The sequence below is a fragment of the Sphaerodactylus townsendi genome, linkage group LG06 (genome assembly GCF_021028975.2).
Source record: "Sphaerodactylus townsendi isolate TG3544 linkage group LG06, MPM_Stown_v2.3, whole genome shotgun sequence".
NCBI classification, from domain to species: domain Eukaryota; kingdom Metazoa; phylum Chordata; class Lepidosauria; order Squamata; family Sphaerodactylidae; genus Sphaerodactylus; species Sphaerodactylus townsendi.
Window position 1 is genome coordinate 105,604,340 of NC_059430.1, and position 25,054 is coordinate 105,629,393.

The 25,054-nt window shown below is 44.9% G+C and overlaps 1 protein-coding gene across 1 annotated transcript in view; it reads left to right on the top strand.

Moving 5' to 3' along the window:
* Window positions 1-25,054, top strand: part of ASAP3 (ArfGAP with SH3 domain, ankyrin repeat and PH domain 3) — a 79,602-nt gene that overhangs the window by 38,608 nt on the left and 15,940 nt on the right. Inside the window, exons 5-15 of the mRNA XM_048501822.1 lie at window positions 1,951-2,000; window positions 5,649-5,778; window positions 9,277-9,362; window positions 12,179-12,254; window positions 14,736-14,822; window positions 15,335-15,444; window positions 17,637-17,706; window positions 20,350-20,437; window positions 20,642-20,690; window positions 21,164-21,351; window positions 22,825-22,958. Coding sequence (XP_048357779.1) covers window positions 1,951-2,000; window positions 5,649-5,778; window positions 9,277-9,362; window positions 12,179-12,254; window positions 14,736-14,822; window positions 15,335-15,444; window positions 17,637-17,706; window positions 20,350-20,437; window positions 20,642-20,690; window positions 21,164-21,351; window positions 22,825-22,958 — 1,068 coding nt within the window. The remainder of the gene's footprint in view (window positions 1-1,950; window positions 2,001-5,648; window positions 5,779-9,276; window positions 9,363-12,178; window positions 12,255-14,735; window positions 14,823-15,334; window positions 15,445-17,636; window positions 17,707-20,349; window positions 20,438-20,641; window positions 20,691-21,163; window positions 21,352-22,824; window positions 22,959-25,054) is intronic.

Below are 25,054 nucleotides of genomic sequence, written 5' to 3' on the forward strand. Positions count from 1 at the left end.
TTTCCTCTTTAGGTGACGGGCGGTTGGCACCTTTCCTCTCCTCAACAAGTAGGTCACCATTCTCGATTCAGGTTATGTTCTGTCTCAAATAAGGATGTTAGTAAGATCAGTTGAGGTGCAGCGATTGAGAAAATGGTTTGCTTCTGCATTAGAATATGCTAAGTTCATGAACATGCTAAGTTCATGAACATAGAATATGCTAAGTTCATGAACAATGGACTCCACCCAAGCACAGGATTTGCATTCACCAATACTACTGGGCATGAAAAGGACTGATAAGCCCCACCCGCAATACTATACTATCAACCACATCTTTGCATAACAAGTTCCACCCAAACACTTACTGATTGGTTCCCCACCCTGGGACAAGGACAATATATACCCCAAACATTTCCTTCTCACTTAGACACAGTATGTAACAGACTTTCCTCTGTGATACACCTCTGAAGTTGCCAGCCACAGATGCAGGCGAAACGTTAGGAACAAGATCCACCAGACCACGGCCACACAGCCTGGAAAACCCACCAGAACCAGTTGAATCGGCTGTGAAAGCCTTCGACAATACATAGAATTAAGATTGTTTATGACCGTGCATAAAAACCTGACTGCTTGCTCTAGAGCAGTGGTGGCGAACCTTTGGCACTCCAGATGTTATGGACTACAATTCCCATCAGCCCCAATTGGCCATGCTGGCAGGAGCTGATGGGAATTGTAGTCCATAACATCTGGAGTGCCAAAGGTTCGCCACCACTGCTCTAGAGCATCCCTGGATTTGTTGTTTAATAGATAAACAGTCTCCTGCTGGTCTGTCCAGCACTCTAAGCCCATCAATAAGGTTGAGAGGAACTTTATTCTGGCCCTGTTATGAAAGGGGCAATAATACAGAGCATGATGTACAGCTTCTGCAATTGTCAACGTTGCAAAAACGATGCAAAAACGCTCGCTGTGGGGTGTTTTGGAGCCTCTTCCATCCCTCAGAGTGGAAGGAAGCACATTGCATCTGGCCAAAGTGATGGCCCATCGGTGTGCCAGATTGGAAAGAGCTAACAGATATCTGGCCGTGCCTAGGTGGCCGAATGGGATGCCAAGGATAAGGGGAGAGCAGAACTTTTTTGCGCAAGGCATCAGTTTCTGATGCTCCAATTCAAAAAGTCTAGATTTTATAGTGGGGAACATCTCGCCGCGAGGGAGCATGGCTATAACATCAGGAGGTAGGCCCAAGGCATGGCGCTTGGCTTCTTACATGAAAGCCAATATAGTATAGTAGTTAAGCTATAGTTTGGGAGATCTAAGTTTAAATTTTTCCTCAGCCAGCTCACCGGGTGGCCTTGGCCTAGTCACGCACACTGAGCCAAACCTGCCTCATAGGGTTGGGAGGATTTCACAGAGAAGGGAGAACCATGTAAAATGTCTGTAAGGTTCTTCCTTCCTGCCGTTACAATTATGCTGCGTGTGAGGGAGATTAGGCTGAGAGAGAGAGAGTCGCTAGCCCCTGGTCACCCAATAAATTTGGCTGCGCACTGATTTAAATTTAGGCTTCTTAATCAGCTTGTTTTCATTGGAGCCACAATCTTCATTTTAACGAGGCTCCTTTGGTATACCCCTCATGCCCCTTCCCACACTCCCTGAACAGTACAAAATTCCTGGCTGTGGGCCTGCTGAACAGATGTTGCATCTGTTGGACGGCCAACTGGCCCTCTGGTCCGGAAACGATTTAAGGTACGTAGAAAGCGAAGTTCAGGTTTCCAGCCAAGAGGCAGTGCTCCCTGGAGGCGCTTTAACAGTTAGGACTTCTGCTTGCCATAACCTGAATATCTCTGCTTGGTGTGGCGTTGGCAAGAAGGGGAGGTTTGGGAGTGGGGTGCCTGCCACCTCTTGTCTTTCACTCCCACCCTTTTGTTTTCCCTTCGATGACTTCCCTTTTTCTCTCTCTCTCTCTTTGTGTGGCAGGATTCCAAGAAGCAGATTGAAAAGGCCTGGAAGGATTACGAGGCCAAAGTGTAAGTAACTTGCTTTCTGCGTCTGGCAGGAGCCAGCCAATTCTCTCCTCCTTTCCAAACAAAGGTGTGTTGTTACCAGTTTGAAGCATGGGCAGCAGTAAAGCATGGGTCGGCCACTGACTCTGCCCTTTTACAAACATGTTGCTTCTCCATCCGATGCAGTTATTGCCACAGTCTTCATTTTTATTGTAATAGCTTTTATTTTGTTCTTTAAAAGAACGTCAAGATAACAGGGAGAGAGTGTTGTTTTGTTTAATTGTGCTGACCCAGGAGGAGAAGAAATGGTTGCAGACACTAACATGTACCCCTGCAGAGGAATAATGAAAATCCCCGGCTTCTAATGTGAATTTTCAGCTTGTAATGTTTGGTTCTGATGAGGCGACTTTTCCCGATCCTCAAATGATTAATGGTGCTTTGCAGTTAAAAAACGTGATGTGTGTTGAATTTGGGTCCTGCTTTTGTGCTCGTGCTGATGGCATTTGGCTGGCCAGACGGCTGGCCAGACGCTTGGCACGTGCTCAGAAGTTGATTAATCCTTGCTGAACCTGCCGTGGTTGATGAAGCAGGTCCTGACAGATGAAATAGACCTGAACGTTTTGGGAAATATAATTATGGACACCAGCAGAGTTGCTCTGTGCCTGTGCATTTTTTCTCTGAGGGAAGGTATACTTTTGTAACATGGGCTTTTTTCCACACATCCCATACAATACTATCCTCTGAATCTCTCGATAATATTTTGTATTTAGTTTCAATAAGTGTCACAAATAGACTTTATTATGCCAGGCTTGGAGCCTGAGCTGGGTGCCCCTGGGTCCCTGTAACGGGCAATCCTTTTCCTTATCTCCAAGGATTGGTCCTGGTAAGTGCAATGTGAGGGGCGAGGTGTTACAATGTATGATAGACAAGAAAGAAAAGTTCCACTGTAACCTAGACAGTGTGCTGCCTTTTCCTGTACCCGTGTTCCAATGTTTACCAGCCATGGTGACCAAAGGGAACCTCCACATTCAGAGACAGTAAGCTTCTGTACTCTGGTGCTAGGAGACCTATGCACCCAATGCTTGGGCTCTGTGCCCTGTCTGTAAGTCCCTTCAGAATAACTGGTTGGCCTCTGTGTGAGACAGGAAGTTGGACTAGATAGCCTGGCCCAGCAAGACGGCTCTTCTCATCATAGAATCACAGAGTTGTAAAGGGCCGTACAGACCATCCAGTCCCAACCCCTTCCACAATGCAGTTTCAGGCTAGAGCATCCCTGACAAGTGTTTGCTTGAAGACTGCCAGAGAGGAGCTGCTCACAACCTCCCTAGGCAGGTAATTCTACTGCTAAACTCGTCTTACTGTAAAAACATTCCTTTCTAATATCCAGCAGGTACCTTTTCGCCCATAATTCATACCTGTTATTGCAAGTCCTCTCCTCTGCTGTCAACAGGAACAGCTCCCTGTCCTCCTCTGACAGCTCTTCAGATACTTAAAGAGAGCAGTGGTATCCCTTCTTAGCCTCCTTTTCTTCAAGCTAAACATTCCCAAGTCGCTCAGCCTTGATTCAGCCTCCAGGCCCTTAATCATCCTCGTTCTCTGCACGCACTCCATTCCATCCACATCCTTTTCAAAGTGAAGCCTCCAGAACTGCACGCAGAACTCCAGGTATGGCCTGCCCAATGGAGTGTACAGCAGGACTATGATATCTTGTGGTTTGGATGTTATGCCTCTGTTGATCCCACCCCCCCACCCCACCCCCAAGACCACATTAGCCTTTTTTGCTGCTGTATCACGCAGACTGTTCATATTCAGTTTATTCACCCAAATCCCTGTATTGTGTTCACCCACAGTGTTGCCCAGAAGTGTATCCCTCAGCTAGTATGCATGCTTTTCATTTTTGGTACCCAGATGTAAAACTCTGCACTTGTCCTTGTGGACTTGCATCTTGCTCACACCTGCCCGCTATTCCAATGTGTTCAGATCTTGTTGGATTCTGTCTTTATCTTCCCAATTTGATGTCACCTGCAAATTTAATGAGTAGTCCCTCCATTCCCTCATCCACATCATTTACAAAAATATTGAAAAGTATGGTGCTCAGAACCAAGCCTTGTAGTGCCCCACTGGACACATCCCTCCAAGTCAGATGGGACTACCATTGACTACCATTCTTTGGGTGTGGTTCTCCAAACAGTTCCCGTACATCTAACTGTCCTAGAGTCTAGCCTGCAGTACTCCAGCTGACCTATCAGAGCATCACTTGCGACCCTGTCAAAAGCTTTATTGAAATAAAGGTTGACAACATTAAAAGCATTCCCACGATCCATAAGCTTGTCACTCAATCAGAGGAGGAAACAGGGTTCATCTGGCAGGATCTGTTAGGAATAAATCTGTGCTGGGTTCTCTGGATCACCAAGGGGTATATTTCAGGTGGAATATTGAACACATGAACCTGTTTCCTGTTGAGTCAGACCCTTTTGTGTATCAAGGCCAGTCTTGTCTACTTTGACTGGCAGCAGCTTTCCAGGGATGTGGGTGGAGATCTTCTGAGACCCAGTGTGGTGTAGTGGTTAAGAGCAGGTGGATTCTAATCTGGAGAACCGGGTTTGATTCTCCACTCCTTCACCTGAGTGGCGGAGGCTTATCTGGTGAACCAGATGTGTTTCTGCACTCCTACATTCCTGCTGGGTGACCTTGGGCTAGCCACAGTTCTTCAGACCTCTCTCGGCCCCGCCTACCTCACAAGGTTGTGGGGAGAGGAAGGGAAAGGAGTTTGTAAGCCACCTTGAGTCTCCTTACAGGAAAGGAAAGTGGGGTATAAATTCAAACTCCTCCTCCTCCTTCGCCACCACTACCACCACCACCTCCTCCTCCTCCTCCTCACCTACACACATTGCCTTCTAACAGGAAATGTCAAGGACCTGGAACCTTTTGCATGCAAAGTAAGTTCTTCTGCTATGAACATATGAACAGGGGCATAGCTCAGAGGCAGAGCATCTGCTTTGCATCCTGACGTGCCAATGTTCAATCTCCAGTAAGTGATATGAGAGCCCTTATTGTGGCATTCCTGGGGTTCCACTCCCAGTCAGAGTAGACAAGACTAGCACTGATGGACCAATCATCTGATGCGGTATAACACAGCTTCATTGTAAAACTGTGTGGGAAGCAGGTACTCTGCCATGAAGCCATGCCTCTCCTTCAGCGTGGTGTAGTGGTTAAGAGCAGTGGACTCTCATCTGGGGAACTGGGTTTGATTCTCCACTCCTCCACATGAGCGGCGGACTCTCATCCGGTGAACCAGGTTTGTTTCCTCACTCCTGCTCCTGAAGCCTGCTGGGCGACCTTGGGCTAGCCACAGTTCTCTCAGAACTCTCTCAGCCCTACCTACCTCACAAGGTGTGTGTTGTGGGGAGAGGAAGGGAAAAAAGTTTGTAAGCTGCCTTGTGTCGCCTTACCGGAGAGAAAGACAGTATAAATCCAAACTCTTCTCCTCCTTGGAAAAGGGGGAAATATAGTAAGCTCCAATATGGGGATATCAGGATTGCAACAAGAGGATGTTTGTTTGCAAGTGTCCTATGGATAATGCTAAGGGTGGTTCGTGTCCAAGGACACGAGCTCTCTGTGAGTGTCAGCGAGCCTTGACCAACCGCTTGCGTTGTCTTTGGCAATCCCCAGAGCCAAGCTGGAGAAGGAAAAGGAGCGAGCCAAGGTCGTCTCTGGAGTCATTCAGGCCGAGCCATGGACGGCAGAGATTGTCGAAGACCTGCAGAAGGAGCGCCGCACTTTCCAGCTCCAGATGTGTGAGGTGGGACAACCTGGTGGTGATGGTCCTGCCTGTTGGCTCCTGGTTCAGGGAGCTCTTGATGTGGGAACACTGGGATGTGAATAAAAAGGGCAGACAAACTGAAAGGGGTGGTAGTTGCAGCTCCTCTTTGTTCCTGCTCTTACTCAACCTGATGAACAAGCTGCCGCTAGAAGCAACCACTATTGGGGGGGGGGGGGGGGGGTGGCACCTAGGATTGAAACGATCATAGCTTGCCAAATGGTTGTCGGTGGTTTTCAGCACCCTGTGTGGTGCATGTTTTGCAGACAAATTGTGTATGTGTGCCAAGAAAGGATGATGGCATTCCTGGTTTCTCTCCCCCCGCCCTTTCATATGCCAGTCAAGATCTTATAAATTCTTCTCCCACGGATTTAGTCTTAGGTGGGAAATCTCTGCACCGCAGTATTGTGCAACTGGCATTGGGAATCATTGCTTGAGATTAGGGTCTCCAACCTATGTCCCTCCAGATGTTTATGGACTACGATTCCCATCAGCCCCTGCCAGCATGGCCAATTGGTGGAGCTGATGGGAATTGTAGTCCATGAACATCTGGAGGGCTGTAGGTTGGAAAGCCCTGCTTTTAGGTAGAGAATTGGACCCCTTTGACAGCTTGCTTTAACAAACGTTTAACACTTCTTGAACAGGCAAAAATAAGGTTGTCAGCGGCCTCTGAGTTCCCCAGCGGGCTGAACAGCATCCCCAAAAGGGCTGTTTCGGATCAGGAAAGGGGGTGGCTGAAGAAGGGGCTGAAGCCCCTCCTTCGTGTGATCTGCATTGGGCTCCATGAAGGGAATGAAGGAGAACCCAACTTGTCCACCCTTTAATGTGCTTGCTCTTTCTTAAAACAGTGGCTTCTCACATGTCCTCAAACAACCTCCTTGTTAGGTGGGTTAGTCTGAAGAAGAGTTTGGATTTATACCCCCCCCCCCCATTTTGTCTCCTGTAAGGAGACTCAAAGGGGCTTACAATCTCCTTTCCCTTCCCCCTGCCCCCCCTCCCCAACAAACACCCTGTGAGGTGGGTGGGACTGAGAGAGCTCTGAAGAGCTGTGACTAGCCCAAGGTCACCCAGCTGGCGTGTGTGGGAGTGCACAGGTTAATCTAGTTCCCCAGATAAGCCTCCACAGCTCAAGTGGCAGAGCGGGGAATCAAACCCGGTTCTCCAGATTAGAGTGCACGTGCTCTTAACCACGACACCACTGCAGACTCAATCATGCAACAGCCTTGCATGACAGTTGAACCCAGTTCTAACCATTATGTCATGCTGTCTCTCAGCTACTGTGTGAATCAGCTGTTTAGGAAAGGGGAGGACAACTTTTCTGGCCAAACTGGACATGACCACATCCACGGGTTTGATCCATGGGCAGCAGCCCCTTTTAAAGGTATTAAAAATGCTCCGAGGATCTGATTGAAATTGTGTCCTCACAGCATTTTTAAACGGATGTAAAATGAAATCACAATCCATCAGTTGGACCTTTGAACACCACCGTGTCTAGTTTGGCTGTTGGAGCAGTTGGCTTGGTGTGTCGGCAGGTAAATCTGAATTTGATTCCCTGGAGCAATCCAGCCACCTCACATAGTTGATCTGAAACTATTCTATCTGATTGAAAGAGGGCTGACTGTGGAGAGATGGTTTCCCAAAAGAAATAAAAGCCCATGAAATGGCTGGGCTGGTGGCAGCTTCCTTTCCTTGCTGTGAGGTTTTTTTCCCCTTGATTCTGTGGAGTCATTTGAATAGCTTTGAATAGCTGCTCTGTTAAATAAATAATAGCTCATAGAAGTAGCTGGTATGGCTGGCTCCTCAGTGCTGGAGGGGGTGGGGAGGGGAGCCACAAGGGATTGCAGCGGATCTAATGATGCGGGCTGCTTTTGATTTAGAGCTGAAGTGCATCTTGGCAGGCCTGAGCTCTTAAAGGGCATAGCAGGTGCAGCATTAAGACTCTGGGTGGCTGGGTACTTTGCCATGGCCCTCTGACACCCATCCACATCTATTAAGAAACCATCTCTTATGTTGTGAATTTCTTGGTGAACCTGTATGCACTGTTACCATCAACACTGTTCGGTTCGGCACTGAATGCCAGGCAGACATGCTTACCTCAGGCTTTTTCAGAACTGTAGATGTGTGAAAATATTGCTGACCTTAACAGCTCCATAACCATTAAGGTCCTAAGAGTTACTCATGGATGGCATTTTCAAAAAACACCCCTGTTTCTGCGCTATGTGTTTCAGACAGCTACTTGTCATAGAGAGTAGCTGCTTAGCATGGAGTGGGTGAAGTAGACGTCTATATGGCTGTGTGAGAAAATGTCGCGCTAATTGCTTTGCGCTGTGAGGAAGGGAAAGTTGAAGGGACCTGCCAAACGCCCCAAATTATTCTACAAAAAGACCAGCTCCCTTTTTGCAACAGGCAAGCAAGACATGAACGGAACCGGTGGGTGTTGGAGACTCCCCCATTTTTGTGGATCTTATGCCATGCAGGGCTTACAGAAGCACAAAAATTGTATTTTGCTTCATGCAAGGGGCATGCAAGACAGGAGAGGTGAAACAGCTGGTGGGGGGCTCGCTTGAGGACATCATGCCCACATCCTATCAAAACCAGTTCCTGATTTATTGCAAAAGATGGACGCAACTCCCAGCATGTAGAGTGGGTCCAGTCAATAGAAAAGTAGCTGCTGAACGCCCTTTTCAATAGAACAGATCCACAAACTAGCACAGATTGTGGGCTGATGCCCTGACGTGTCTTCTGTCACTTGGTTCTTCCTTCTACAGTGGAGGCAATCTCTAGCAGCCCTTGGCACTGGGCTGTGAATCATCCATTCTCTGGTTTTTGGACCCATTTGTCCAGCTGCAAGGATGGGTAAAACAGAACCCCTGTTCTCTCTATGGACTGTGAATCTATGCTGTGTGTTTAGCCTGTGCCACGGAATAATGGAGGAAAATGAAGGTTTTATATGAAGTGAAGGGAAATGTTTTTTTTGAACCTATAATGAGGCTCTTTTTCTTCCCCACCCGTAATAGAATTTTATTTCCCAGACCTTGTTTTCCAAGAGCTATATGTTTGGAGTATAGAACAAACCCGCAGGGAATCTCACCAGAGTTAAGTGTTCAGTGGGTTTCCATGATGCATTGGTATATATGGATTTTAGGCTTGGCTGAACCTATTTTTAATACTTTTCCAGAGGAAAATATCTTCAGAAGCTGAATAAATAAGGCAGAGTATCTCTCAAGGAAAATTATGTATACAAATAAACTAGAATATTAAAGTGTTGCTGAGTAAGTCATACAAAATACAACTCTCAGCACAACCTCTGAATTTGGAACAGAATGGGAAAATGAAAAGTGCTCAGATTTCTGATTAACTAGGAATAGTCTCTGTCCTCACGTATTTATATTTTTGAAGTAAAGTGTATCACAATTCACGGATCATCACAAACTGAGGTTACATGCTAACTGGCTGCTTGCTTCTCTCTCTCCTCTCTAGTACCTTCTGAAAGCCAATGAGAGCCAAACGAAGCATGGACCAGACTTCCTGCAGAGCCTCATTAAGTTTTATCATGCACAACACAAGTAAGGGTGCTGAGAAGACATGTCGGTCAAATTCTTGCATAATTTCTTGGGACAGTTTTCTAAACAAGTAACTCTGTTGTCGAGTTCACTTATGGGATGTAGCAATGTTTGCTATCTTAGTAGGCTTTTAAAAGGATACATTTAAAAGTGGGAGTGTCATTCATAAAACCTCTCCTCTGTGCCATTTACATCCGAAGATTTTCCCCCAGCTGCTTTTTATGAGGGAACAGATAGATACCAAGCAAGTGCCTTTTTTCTTTTGGATTTATATCCATCCTTTCTCTCCTGGAGGAGACTCAGGGTGGCTTACAAACTCCTTTCCCTTCCTCTGCCCACAACAGAGACCTTGTGAGGTAGGTGGGGCTGACTTTTGAGAGAACTGTGATTAGCCCAAGGTCACCCAGCAGGCTTCATGTGTTGGAACAGGGAAACAAATCCAGTTCACCAGATAAGAGTCCATTGCTCATGTGGAGGAGTGTGGAATTAAACCTCCTCTTAACTACTATACCACGCTGGCTCTCCACACCAAGATTAACTGCAGGTCAGGAGGAGATTCCCATCAGTGACCATGGCATGAGGCTAACTTCTTCCATGCCATGGGCCTGATCCTTTACCTCCTCCACCCACTGCTGTTTAAGTTGTAAGTTGCCAGCATACCTTTCTCCCTAGGCAAGTAGCCACCTTCCACTTTTATGTCCACTCTGGCAGGATATGTGGCAAAGTGATCACACGGTTTGCTCATGTTACTTATTGTATGCAGGTTGCATTGAGCTTCAGTGGAGAAAACGTTGTTCATGCAAGAATGTTGTTCCTGTTAGAACCTGTCTGCATCTGTTTGCTTTTTATAGCGAGTGTGCTAGGTGAAGTGTTGTTTGATTGCCAGCATTTATTCAGTGCTGTAATAGAATAGCACAACCAGCTATAAAGAACAGAAATATTGGTATTATTATCTCTTTGTGCTGCCCTTGTTTGCCCTTTCTTTTCTAACATAATGTTTCTAAAATTACAAGTTCTACTTGGGTCTTCATTTAAGGGAAAGAGGAACTTTAGGACCCTAATAGGATTATCAACCTCAGGGTGGGGTCTGGCATTTCCCAGAATTACAGCTGACCTCCAGAGATCAGTCCCTCTGGAGGACACCACAGTTTCACTTCCCATCTGAGCTCCCTCTCCTCTCAAAACTCTGATCTTTCTGAGGCCCTGTCCCACAAATCTCCAGGAATTTCCCAAGCCACAGTTGGCAACCCTAGACACAAAGCTTGGTACCCAACTGTTTCATAGCAGCAGAGTTATTAAGTCAAGTTGATTTCCAGTTTCTGTACAGCTAATCCAGAAAGATACACGCAGTTCCCTCTCCCCCTTTAAATCATCTCAGCTGGGACAGTGTCATATAATGGTTAAACTGCTGGACTTGGGAGACTTGGATTCAATCCTCAACCAGTCACGAGGCTTACTAAATGACATTAGGCCTGCCACCAACAGTCCCTCTAAGACAGGGGTCTGCAACCTGTGGCTCTCCAGATGTTCATGGACTACAATCCCCATCAGCCCCTGCCAGCATGCCATGCTGGCAGGGCTGATGGGAATTGTAGCCCATGAACATCTGGAGAGCCACAGGTTGCAGACGCCTGCTCTAAGACTTCCTTACTGCTACGCGAAGGTCACGCTGGCTGAGTGGAAATGAGCCACCCGCAAGTGCTCCCCCTACTGGACGGCTGCCCAATCTGTGTGGCACCAATATGGTGCCTGCGTGGCCACGTAGCTTACAGGAAACGTTGCCTGCCACATTTTCTCAGGCTAGTTCACTTCATAATTGTTGTAAGGATCAAATGGCGGAGGATCATGCACACTATCCTTGCTCCACAGAAAAGGAATGGGGAAATCACCTAAACAGTAAATTCATTTTTATTCTCCCTTTCCTCTGCGGAGGTGCATATGTAGTTTATCCCTGACTCTAGTTCAGGGGTAGGGAACCTGCGGCTCTCCAGATGTTCAGGAACTACAATTCCCCTCAGCCCCTACCAGCATGGCCAATTGGCCATGCTGACAGAGGCTGATGGGAATTGTAGTTCCTGAACATCTGGAGAGCCACAGGTTCCCTACCCCTGCTCTAGTTTAATCCTTGGGACGGCTCTGTGAGATGTGTTGGGCTGAGAGATTGGCCCAAGGTGACCATCGTGGCAGAGGGATAGATCATGCTCCTATTCTGGCCATTCCTTTGAACCCTTCTTCCATCCTCCGGAGACTGTTGGGATTGAAATTGTGTCTTGGTCTGGACTCTAACTACTATAGCACACTGGTGTGTGTTGATTGAGGGGATGAATTTGTTAGTAGAGTTAAAAGTTTGCCCACATATTCACAGAAAAAAATTAAAATCGGCTAAACTGTGAATTTGGGACCAATGGGGATTCATTATGCCAGCATAAATAATAGGGAGTGTGGGGATATAATTATCAATAGAAGTCCAGCATCTTGTTTCCAATGACAGGCAGCTGAAAGGTGAGTTAGCTATGTCATGAAGGTAACAAGTGCCCTTCTTCTCCCCAATATTGAATACAGAGATCACTTGGAGGTTTCATTTGCCTACCCAGTCACTGGCCAGATCCATAGCAAGCTCTTATTCTTTATTCTACAAGAAACTGATAAGAAACTGTTATTCTACAAGAAACTGTCCTAGCCCTCATAATATTTGCAGTGTGTTAGAATATTTGCGGTATGTTGTCTGGATGCACAGTTTCATGGTGGTGCTTGGAAACTTTGACGTATTTCTCTTTCTCCCTCTGCTTATACCTCTCTTTGCTCAAAAACACAACCAGTTTCTTCCAAGATGGCTGGAAGGCATCCCAGAATCTGTACCCGTTCATTGAGAAGCTTGCAGTCTCATTACATGCAGTAAGTTGTTCATAAGTGATGGCTTTGCCTTGCTTTTAATGGGGTTTCAGAAAACGGGGCAACAATCGTTCATGTTGTGTGCTGTCCCCTCTAGGACAAATGACAATTGACAGATGGGCCTCCAACAGTTCTTACCTTCCCATGATGCTTGGAGTGCAACTTGGAGCTTCGTATATATAACTTTTCTGCAAAAAAAAGCAACTGGCTTGACCCGCAAGAAGATTTTTTGCCAACTCCTTGCTGTATACATTTATTCACCGATGCATTTGCATTCTACCTTTTCTAATGCAAGTTAGACTGCAGTTCTGTACAGAAATACACCAATCTAAACCACACAGAAATTAATGGTTTGGACTAGAGGAGCTCTGCATAAGATTGCTCTGTCAATCAATCAATCAATCAATCAATATTTTATTTCGGTCAAGGACCAGAAAATATCAGATATAAAACATAAAATCCAGATAATACATTTCCAGACCAGATACAAAATAAAATTGAGGTAACCAGTTTCCAAAGACTGTTTGTCCAAACCTTAATGTAAGTTCAAGTTAAAAAACTGGAATAAAATTGAATAAAAGATAAAATCATTAATCCAAAGTTCCTATTTTTATTGCCCTACTTGTCCACGCCTTTTAAACTTTTCACATTAAGCACTGAATTTTGCCACCTCTCTGGTTATATTCGGATTGGCATCTTCTAATAGTCTTTCCATGGCACAATCCTCAGGGCCAAGAAAAATTGATGTTGGAAGAGAGTCAAACAGTTTTGCCCTCATTTCTTTATGAGTGGGGCATCGTAAAAAAATATGCGTCAGGGTCTCTATTTCCCCCATATCACATGGACAAAGCCTGTCGATATATGGATTTTTTTAATATCTGCCCTCAAGGACTGCTGAGGGAAGAGCATCACATCTGGTGAGTGTGAAAGCTCTCCTAAGTGACTGGCTGTCCAAGTTATATAGATAGGGGGAAGGGCCCAAAGTGTATTTAATGGATGGTTTGAGATTAAATTTGGGGAATGCTGTTATATCTTTGTTGACGCAAAGCCATATCTTGAACTCCTCAGCTTCTGACTATAGTCTTAGCTGAAGACAAGTCTTTGTGTCGAAGAGAGCACTAGGTGATATGCCTCTCTTGTGCAGGCCATCCCTAACTTCACACATCCATCTAGGGCTGAAAGAGTCTTGGGCTATTAGGGGCCAAAGTCCTTTAGGGTTTGTATAAACATTAAGTCATTGATTAAACTGGATAGTAAAGGAAAAACTCTTGTCATCAACTTTCATTTGACCCGCCTCTAACTCCACAAAGCAGTATTCCGGGGTACAACTGGTATGGAACCCGTAGAATGGCTCTCAAGTATTTACTTTGGGTTCTCTCTAATGATATTGTTTTGCCACTGTTTTTTGTTGTAGCAATGTACACCATACTTTAAGTTGTGTCAGAATCTTTGCTTCTGGCATAGCTTCTAATGGGCAGCTGGGTACATAGTGCCGCCTCCCCCCTAGTATCTCTAAAAAAAAACTCTTTTGGCAGACTGCCCCCCTTGCTGTCCCTCTGGGCGCTTCCCATCACCATTTTTTTATATGCTCCACATTCGAGCCTGTTGACTGAACCATTAAATCCCCAGGTAGTTGAACTTATCAACTTTGTTCTGATTTCTTTCCCTCTTAACTTTCCAGATCCTCTTTTAGGTTGATTACCAAAAGCTGTGGACTCTTTGGTTTTGTCAAAGCTAATTGTCAGCTCGCTCCCTTTCTGACTAATATGCTGCAAAAGAGATATAATGCTCTTTGAGACCTGGCCAGGGGTTCCCTGGGCCAAAAGGACCGTGATCACAGGTTCTTATGGTGGGATCTATTATAGTGTTGCAGATTTAGCGAAACTTTTATATCTCCAGATGTTAAGTGATTACAATTCTTCACTCAGCCCCTGCCAGCAATTGGCCATGCTGGCAGGGTCTGATGGGAATTGTAGTCCATAACATCTGGAGTGTCAAAGGTTCGCCACCACTGCATTAAGACAACAAAATAAAATGGAGAGAAAAAGGCCAAAGGGAACAGCATCTGTGAAAACATCTAACATCAACCAAAGCAGTATTTTTTTGGGGGGGGGGGGGGCATGGCTCAGTGGGTAGAGCATCTGTTCTGGATGCAGAAGATCCCAAGTTCAGTCCTCAGCATTTCCAGTTAAAACGTTTGGGCGGTTGATAATATGAAAGACTTCAGCTTGAGACCTTGGAGAACTGGAGCCACCAGACCCAGATAGACCAAGGGTCTGACTTGACGGAAGGCAGTTGCAGATTTTTGCTCAGTCTGACAGACAAAAACACAGCAACCTAAAATCCTAAACCTAAAAAAAAAAAGCTCTATGGTCAATTCTGAACAAGGTTCTTCAAACTTGACTGGCTTTCTGTGCGGTGACAGGCTGCGTCAGGAATAGAGGTCCCCTCTCCTCTGATTCTTAGCTGTTCTTCCTGTTGCAGCTGCATCAGGCAAAGGAAGAAGAGGTAAAGCAGCTCACACGGATCCGAGACTCCCTCCGAGGAATTTTGCAGCTGGAGAACAAAGGGGTGAGTGAGTCTGCTCTTATTTTGAGGGGCAGAGATGTGAGAAGCAGCCACAGGGCAAGGTGGGGTCAGTTGGAACTGCTGGACTGTGAGCGTCATTGTTGTATGCAGGGGGCATTCCAGTTTAAATTTTCACTACAGCCTTGCTTATTTTCCTGTATTGTTATACGCTCATCTTGCCCTTCCTCCGAGGACCTCAGAACAATATGCAGGGTTCTGTGCTCCCCTGTTTTATCCTCACAACAACCTGTGAGGTAGACTTGGCAGAGAGAAGAGTGTGTGTGAAGCAGGCCCAAGATCACCCAAAGAATGTGAATGGTTGAGGGGAAATGTGGAGGGAGAATCTTCTCTGGTCCAGTCCAGGGCTGCACACCACCATATTGGCTCTCAAGGTGGCCCTTAGACCAGTTGTCTCCCCAAAGGGGATTGGAGCAACGGCAGGATGTGAAGTGATCACACCATCTTTGTGTTTGGAGTAACTTAATGCCATTTTTATATCCGGTTGCTGGATTCAGGAAAACCTTAACAGGAAGAATTCGGGTAGTGGGTACAGCATCCATCAACATCAAGGCAATAAGCAGTACGGGACTGAGAAGTCGGGATTTCTGCACAAGAAAAGCGATGGGTAAGAACTAGAAGTGACTTCTATGGTGCATGGTAGTGTGGGGCAGTCAAAGAAGTACAACTCTGGAACAATTATTGCATCTTACTATAAACAGTGGATTTCATCAGAACCGTTCGGCTCATGTTTTTAGATTTAACCTGAACCATTAAATTAGGGATATATTCACTGCAGTTCCCTAGTTAAAGGCCGATCATTTCCAGGTGAGGCATAGACCAGCAGTTCTAACTAATTCATCAGATTAGCAATTTTTGGTTTATTAGAGACTTTAATGGCCAGAATCAACCGTTTGTAGTGGGTCTTCTGGGCTGGGTGGCCATGATCTGGTAGGTTTTGCTCTTAACTTTTCGCCCACAGCTATGGCTGGTATCTTCAAAGGCAGGTCATGCTAAGATGTGTTTCTCTCCCAGAAAACCCAGAACAGTCAGTTAGCAATAATTGTTTTTTCATGTATTGTCGAAGGCTTTCACGGCCGTAATAATCACTTGGGTTAGGTGGTTTCGAGCTGTATGAGCCGTGTTCTATAACATTCTCTCTCCTGATTTGCTAGATCTGTGGCTGGTATCATCTTCAGAGGATCTGATCCTTCTGAAGATTCCAGCCACTCAGAGATGCAGGCATGGAACGCCAGGAGAGAATGCTGCTAGAACACGCTATACAGCCGCCATGCTGTGCCCTGAAACCACACAGCACCCAAATTCAGCTATAAAGCTATTTGCCACTTTCCCATTTTATATCCTGTCTTTTCCCCTAGTGGGAAGCCCAAGTGGCTTACAGCTTTCTTCCCGTCTTCATTTCATCCTCACAACAGCCCTGTAAGGTTGGTTAGCTGTGTGTTACTGGTCTGTGGAAACCCAGCAAGCCTTCATGGTAAAGAGAGGGATTTCCTAGATCGTAGTTTGATATTCTAATTACTATATTACACTGGTTCTCAGTTGTACCTAAATCCCTCCTCCCATCCAAATCACAAGTAACACATTAAGATGTCAAACTTGAACTTCAGACAAGGAAACTTTTTAAATATGCATATAAGACAGATCTCGGGCCCTTGTTCCCAGTGGCCAGCAACCAACATGGGGCTTGGTTCCTGATTATTGTGTGTCACTTTTTAAAATGGACTGGGAAAGAAATTTAAAATCTGAGCTTTTGTAAGTGATAGCCCCCTGTGTTGGCTACCAGGCAAGCGATGGGGGATGGCTGCTTTACATCCTAAATTGCCTCACAGTGCCCCCCCCCAACCCAAGCACCATGGAAGGCTTTTGATTAGTCATTGGTTTAATCTAAGGTTAACGAAAGAGTTATTTCAAGAGTGGAGTCAAGTACACTGGTCTGTTCACAGAGAAAATGGGATCCAAACAGTTTCCTAACAGCTTTGGCAGAGGTTCCCAACTGAAGCATCACGGAAAGACCTCATTTATTTGCTTATCTGAAATCGTTATCCCCTTTTTATTTCCACATTGAGTTTTGAAAGTCATTAATAAAGAAGTTCACCCAAGAGCTGACAAAGCAGAATTCTGTTTACTGCTTCTTTGGGGGTGGACTGGGAGGCATGTCTTAATTGGCTTGTGGCCTTCCTGCTAAATATGCTCGAGAGGTTACAGTTTTAAACTACTGTAGCACAATATTATCAATGTTATTTTCTCTACCTGTATCTTTGAAGTTACATAGTCTAGGAAGAGCTGTACACCTTTCTATATCGCTGTGTTCAGAATCTGTTTTTTTAAAATAACCTTGGTTTCTCCTCTATTCTGTGGTTTCAATCTTGTTGAAATTTCCCGTGAGCAGTGGCAGTTTCACATGTGAAGCACCACTTTCTCACATCTCTGATTGGCTGTTGCAAGCCAACTTCCCCACCAATACTACTGCTGGGGAGCGGGGCAGTTTAAAGGCTGCTGTGAAAAGGAAATGGGGGGAAAAATCCCCTCTCGTGTATGTAGATCTGTTCTGGATCCAACCCAGCATATACCCATTCATTTTAATATTTGTATATATATACCCTCATACACACTGTCCCCCCCCTCCCCAATTTTATGCATTTGATTAAGGATAACTAGAGATGATCTACCCATGGATAATAAGAACAGATACGTAATAAGGGGAGAAGTGGCTATTGCAGTCTGTAGCCTCCGACGTGTAGCCTCCGACGCAGAGGCAATCCATGGTGCAAAGGGGAACCTAACTTTTTGCTGTCCTAGGATTCGCAAGGTGTGGCAGAAGAGAAAATGTGGTGTGAAGTATGGATATCTCACCATCTCGCACAGCACGGTAAGCAGGGTTGCCTGGTAAGGGGAGGGGAGTACAAAGAGCTCAGCGGATTTCTGTAATTGTCAGAAACTGCACTTGGAGATTGAGGGGCATTCCTAGCTTATTGCCTTTGCGACAAATTATGTTGATAGGGATGGTATCTGGGCGACAGAGGGGTACTTTCACTTCAGGGTAATTGTTGCAAGATATATGTAACCAGCCTGCCATATGTAATGGACCTTTCTCTCTCTTGATCTTTTATGACTTAGCATAGTTGTAGATAACTAGGCTGACCCTGGTGAATTGCTCCCATGGGTAGACAGGATGTCTCTGTTGCCCTGCGGGGATGGATGAGCCAGGTGGCTCATCTCTCCCTATCGCTGACCTTGGGGCACCTAAGCTCTAAAATAACCCTTTTCACACTTTCTTTGGGAAAACGAGAGGGGGGATGTCTTAGGAATAAACGGACTAGCGAAAACCAGGTTGGGCGGAGCTGGTTCTCTCAAGCTGAGTGCTTCGTTGCCTTTCAATAAACGCTACTGATCAAGAATGCAGAGTCTCACTTCTCACTGGACGCAGTGTGTAACAGACTTCTCTCTGTGATGCACCTCTGAAGATGTCAGCCACAGATGCAGGCGAAACGTTAAGAACAAGATCCACCAGACCACGGCCACACAGCCTGTAAAACCCACCACAACCAAACCAGAGTCTGTTTATTGACTAAAGACCTGAGACCCTACACTAACTGACTTGGAAATTCTTCAGGAAATTCTTCAGAGCCCTGCTCAGACCAATGGTAGTCCAGTACCCTATTTCCCTACACTGTTGGACTATGCAGTGGCACAGGAGCTAACACCTCCCATTGATGTTGCCCTGTACTATCAGAGGTAGACTAGCTCAGAACATGAGGCTCTGTATAGCTTTTGTGGATAATAACCAGTTATGGATCCCATCCTCCATGAGTTTCTTTAGACTCCCTTTAAAGTTGTATAAGCTGGCACTCAATAATATATCCTGAGACAAGGAGTTCCACAAGTTAGTTATGCAACATGTGAAGAAGCATGGCCTTTGGTCTGTCTTGAATGGTTCCCTAAGGTCATCAATCTAGCTTGAGAAATACCTGGAAACTTGAGGGTGTTGGAGTCCGGGGAGAGGAGGGAGCTCAGTGATGCCAGAGAGGCCACACTCCAAACCTTTGGGGGAGCAGATCTCTGTAATCTAGAGGTCAGCTATAATTCCAGGAGAACTCCAGTCCTTACCTGGAGGCTGGCAACCCTAGAAAAATCCTGTTGTTGATTTGTACACATACTGAAAGTGTGCATGTAACATACATGTGAAATACACACATTGGGAGGATCTGTGCCTGGTTGTTGGGCTCCTGGCACACATGGATGTGGCATAGGGCTTACCTACATCCTACCAGTTTCAGTCATGGATTATCCCACATATTGATGATTCCCTCTTCCTCACTTTTCCCCTCTAATTTTCTGTGATTTTGCTAAAGCCGGCTCTTGACTGGGCTTGTTTTTGGCAGGGAGCTTGGATAGATCCCCCTTCTCCTGTTCATTTGAACTCCCAGAATCTGAATATGAGCTCGCCAATTCCTTTGTTCTCTTGTGGATGCTGTGGGAACGAGCCCTCGTTCACCTAGGCCAGGTGAAGGATGGGAATGAGCTCTGGAGTCCAGACTGGACTCGGGCAGCTTGGCAGACGGTCAAAGCCTGAGGTTCTCCGACTCCGTTGCAGTATTCAAAGGCGTTCCCATTTATTTTTTCTCTTTAAAAAGGCTTAGGGGGAAAAGCTTGGAAACTCCTGTGTAGGGATGACAGGCAGGGATTGGTTTCTGGCTGCCTGAATAATTAAAGAAAATGTTTTATTGATATCCTTGATCTCTTTGCTGCTCTTTTCTTTAAAGGCCACAGTATGGCTGAGAAATACAAATCGTTAAGGGCAGGAGAAAGGAAAAGGCCTTGCTTTCTCCCCTTCCCTCTCCTGCAGAGCGGCTTGCAACTGAATGATCGTGTACTTCTGTTGGCCTAGGAAATGCAAAATTCTGAGCAGCCGCGCTTTGCACGAGGTTCTAAGGACTGAAAGTGCCATCTGGTAGATTGGAGCATCACCTGCCCAATTCAAAGTTCTGCCAACGGTGGCTCCCCTGTAAGAATCAAGAAGCCCTGTGGACCCCTAGGAGACAATAAGTTTCTTTAAAAGCACGTTCCTTTTGTGGTACTAACTAGCAGCAAAGCCCATTGCGGGGGAGATGCAGTGGGCCCTAGCAAAGGGGGAAGGAGGAAGCATTTCCCCCTGCAACAGGCTTTACTGGGTGGGACTCTTGCTCACCAGTTGGTGGAAGCTTTGTCTTTGTGGCGTTCCATCACATAGCCATTTATTGGTTAGGATAACAAAGCAGAGTTCCTGCTTTTGCATCCTCAGTTTCTATTTTGCAGGTTTTTGGAAATTTTTCCCAGACAGGGAAGGACCTGGCCCCTCGATGAAATGGAATAAAGTTCGTGTCTAAATTAAAGCATCTTATTTAATTAATCTCTGGTTATTGGTCCCCCCCCCCGCCCCAAAGGAAAATTATCTTGCTTTTTACCTTGAAGCTAATCTCTGGCTGACATGTAGCTTTTACAGAATTCTTTCCCCCTTTTTGTTGTCTTCCAGATAAACCGGCCTCCTGTCAAGCTGAACCTGTTGACCTGCCAAGTGAGGCCTCATCTGGAAGATAAAAAATCCTTTGACCTTGTGACACGTAAGTACTGGACTGCCACAGTGCCTGTTATTGCTTTGAAACTTTGGACAAGGAGTTTGAGAGTAGACCGGAAGCTGTTGAAATGCAAAATTCTGAGGCTTATGGATTGGTCAGAATTGTAGACACCTATTTCTTCAAGAAGTACATGTCGAGCTATCTTGTTTTGATGGTATTGTAGATGATCTATCTCTCTTCTTCTTTTAGATAACCGGACTTATCGCTTCCAAGCTGAGGATGAACAGGAGTGCCTCATGTATATGCTCATTTGTTATTTACAACATTTGTCGTTGTTGTTATATGTGACTTTCTTGTGTTCTTGCCCCACCTTTCTTCCAAGGATGCTGAGGGTGGTATCTATGGTTGTTTCTCCTCCATTTTATCCATACAACACCCTGTGAGGGAACCAAGAGAGTGTGACTAATCCAAGGTCACCCTGTCATCTGTGGGCAGAATGGGTATTGAAGCCCTGAGACTCCTAGAGCCCAGGTTGACATTTTACTTGCTGTTATCAGTCTATAAAGCCTCTTAATGAACATTTCCAAGGGTAAACCTATCATGTGAATGGTCATTGGTGAAGACTGAGACTGACGTCATATAGGTGTTAGTGCAGCCATCCCATGATGTCACTGAAATCCACATTTCCCTTCCCTGAAGTTCAGTTTCTTCCTGCCTACATCCTACCTTTATTGCTTGGATCCCTGACTGGTATTCTCTTGTCTTTCCCAGATGGGTTTCTGTGCTCCAAAACAGCAAGGACGAAGCTCTCAGCAATGCTTTCAAAGTGGATCCAGGAGGCTGCATGTCTTCAGCTGGGGGCCTAGTGGATAGTGGCTTGCAAGAACTCACCAAGTTTGTTATCATGGAGGTGAAGAACATGCCGGGAAACAGGCAATGTTGTGACTGCGGAGCCCCAGGTAGATCCAGACATGCTGGATGCTCTTAACTGTTGTATGGAATTGTTAGCACGATTCCTGAATTGTATTGTCAACTTATAGGAAGTCATGACATTTTGACAGGTTTTGCATTTGCAGTCTAAGTTCACTTGACTAATGGGACACTATTTTGAGCCACTGTTCAGCGCTGACTGTCAGTGTGCTTTCTTTCCCCTTCTCTGTTTTAGGGTTTACAGCCCTTTACAGGCAAATACCAGGAGCTTTTGAAGGTGGTGCCTGGGAAGGACAGAGTTTCAGGGGATGTGATGTCTCATCCTCTGTAAGGCTAAATTCCCCCGAATGTACAGAAACCACCATAGAGACAATAGGCATTTGTAGAGCATTACCAGGAAGTGACATCACAGTCTCCAGTCCTCCGTGTCGAAGCAATGCCACTTAGGAAATTCTACGATCTCTAGGAATTTTCCCGTTGATTGCCCCTGCATTGCTTCTCCTGCTCTTCAAGTCATTAATGGTGGGGGAATGGGGCCAAGTATTGGGGTTTGCCATCACTGCGAGGGAAATAGCCAGCTTGCCTCCATCTCAAACCAGTTCGCATTTAAAAAAAACACTAGGGCCCCTTCCGGACCTGCAGAATAATGCACTTTCAAACCACTTTCAATGCACTTTGCAGCTGTGCAGAATAGCAAAATCCACTTGCAAACAGTTGTGAAAGTGGCTTGAATGTGCATTATTCTGCATGTGCGGAAGGGGCCTAGGTTAGGAAGTATCCTTTGTTTTCAGATAGGACTAGCATGCTGCCCAGTTGAATCATAGGTCAAGGGCAATTCACACTTTAAAAGTCTTTGTGGCTATCTTGAGGACTTTTGATAAGACAGGAACTTGGAACACATGCTTGGAACTTTTCAGAATTTAGTATACATACTTTTCCCAGTGGGCACATAGTAGCTCCTAGAAATCCCAGAACTGGGTCTAACAAGAATTGGGTCTTTTTCCATGAGACTCCAGGCAGGTTACACTGTGTAAGGGTATGCAATCCAATGACCTGAGATATCCAACATCCAATGAAATAGAATTAGGATCACCAAAATTAGGGTAAATGAATATTCATGGAAAACCAAAATTAGAAACAGTGTAAAGAAAAGGAAAAAAATATGAGACGTGATCTCTCATAAACAATGCAAAAAAGAATGGAATTTCAAAAGTGGAAAGTAATGTGGTAAGAGCAAGTTAATGCATGAAATAAACGGTGAAACAGACTGTACTCCACTTTATAAAGGCACTCTCCTTTGTTTCATCATCGTACAGCCTTAATTCCCTTCATCTAAAGTCATTGTAAACTTTGTAACATGTTAATCAGCCCTCTCTTCCTTGTAGAAATCTATTTGACCCCTCAAGGCTGTAGCACAAAGTGTCCATCTGCTTGCGGGTGAGCTGAAAAGGGAAAGAGATGTCACTCGCACAGCACCACTGAGTGCAGATACTTTCTTGCAGATCCCACCTGGCTTTCCACCAACCTGGGCATCCTTACATGTATAGAGTGCTCGGGAATCCACCGCGAGCTGGGGGTTCACTATTCCCGCATCCAGTCCCTGACCTTAGATGTGCTCACCACTTCGGAATTACTGGTGAGGATTTTCTTGGGGTGGGACGGTATTCCCTCTGCAGTTGTGTGTTGATTTCTTATCCATGGCAGAAGCCCGAGTAGATATAATGCATAAAGCTTCCCATAATGAACAATAGATTTATGGGTCTATAATTACTGGGATCATCCTTGGGGGTCACTTTTGTAGATGGGAATGTTGATAGATTTTCTCCGATTTCTCCTGATGAAATTTATCAAAGTGAATAAATCGCCAAGTAAGGCCATCCATCTCTCTTTAAAAAACCATTAAGAGTTCAGCAGGTATATAATTGCCTCTTGGAGCTTTGCTAATTTTTAGCTTAGTAATTAATTTCTCTGTATGGGTTTTTGAGATCGGAGGCCAGTCTCAACTCTGGTAACCTTGCTGCAATGGTAGAAGACTAACTGATCAAGTAGCAGTGTTGCAAATAAAGCATCAATGTGGTGTTCCCATTTTAGGGCTGTAATATGATCATTTGATGGAGGATATGATGTTGCATAGCCTTCACAAATAACCTCTGAAAAAGTGAATCATTTTTTTCTGGCACCCTATTTTTTGGCTTCTCCCATCTTAGTCTCATATCTCCATTCTTGGACACCAGCCAATCTCCCACTGAAAATTGAACGACCACCCAAATAAGTTGACAAGACAAAATAAAATCAATTACACTATTAACTGACGCAGAAATATAAGTGTGTCCCGCAGTCTCATCTAGACAGGTGTAATCATTAACGACAAACAAGTCTAGAGTGGGGAAGAAATTTTCAAGAAATATTCCCATATTAGCAATAAAGCCCGTTGTGCAACAAAATGCAACAGGCTCTAGAAAACTGTTGAGTTGTTGCCAATATGCCTTGTCTTTTATATGTGTAGATAATTTATCTTTGAATCTTCGGATTTGGTTCATTCAGGAAAGGCAGTATTGCAGGATTTAGTGGGTGATCATTCCAAAGTCTATATTTCTGAAGAGCATAATTCGAGGCATCCAATCTGGCGTTCAGATTCCCTTTTTGTTATCTGAATAGTTTACAGTAGCCCCAGAGCCATAATCTGAGAGGTCTAACCAAATTTCCTTTGTCTCTTGTCTTGTCCTACCTGGAGGATTATAAACATTTAGTATCAAACAAGTATTAGTTGCAAGTTTTATTATCAGATAAGAGAGCCAGTGTGGTGTAGTGATTAAGAGCAGTGGACTCTAATCTGGAGAACCGGGTTTGATTCCCCCACTCGTCTTCATGAGTGGAGGACTCTTATCTGGTGAACTGGATTTGTTTCCCTGCTCCTATACATGAAACCTGCTGGGTGACCTTGGGCTAGTCACAGTTGTCTCTGAACTCTCCCAGCCCCACCTATCTCAAAAGGTTTCTGTTGTGGGGAGAAGGAGGGAAGGAATTTATAAGCTGGTTTGAGACTCCTTACAGGAAAGAAAGGCGGGGTATAAATCTAATTTCTTCTTCTTATATGAGCTGCCATGGCAAAGGAAGGGAAAAAATTAAACAAGTAATTTCTACTGTAGTTTCTGAAGATATCAAAATACCTAAATTTACTGAAGCATGACCTTTTTTATTACAAAACCAGCTGGAAATGCATTTGAGGCAAAATTGGAGACTCCTAAATCACCTTCTTGCAGAAAAATTATGTCCGACTTATGAATAATATGAAAAAATTATGAGTTGCTCATCTTTGAATACAATCCAGCATGAAATAATGTTGCATGGTCCTTCTCATTCAGTCATAATGTTTCAATTCTAATAAGAGTTTCATGTTTATTTGATTTGATTTGATACAAAGGAGGCTGTGGCTTTTGTTGAGGACTATCTTCCCTTGCTAGAGTCTCTCCTGATTCATGAAGTTTCAAATTACCTTGCCAGATTTTCAAGGTTCTGATAGGTTTATGCAACTCAATTCCTGGAATGTCATGGGCAGGAATAGTTGTAAAAATTTTTACTCTGGGTTTAATGTCAATTCTTATTACATTGCCTTTTATAGGAATAGTATTTGCTGTGGGTGAGATTCAATTCTTATCCTAGTTTCACAGTTATTTTGATTGCGGTGTGATATCTTTTTTGGTTGTTAATGCACATAATTTTTAAAAGTGG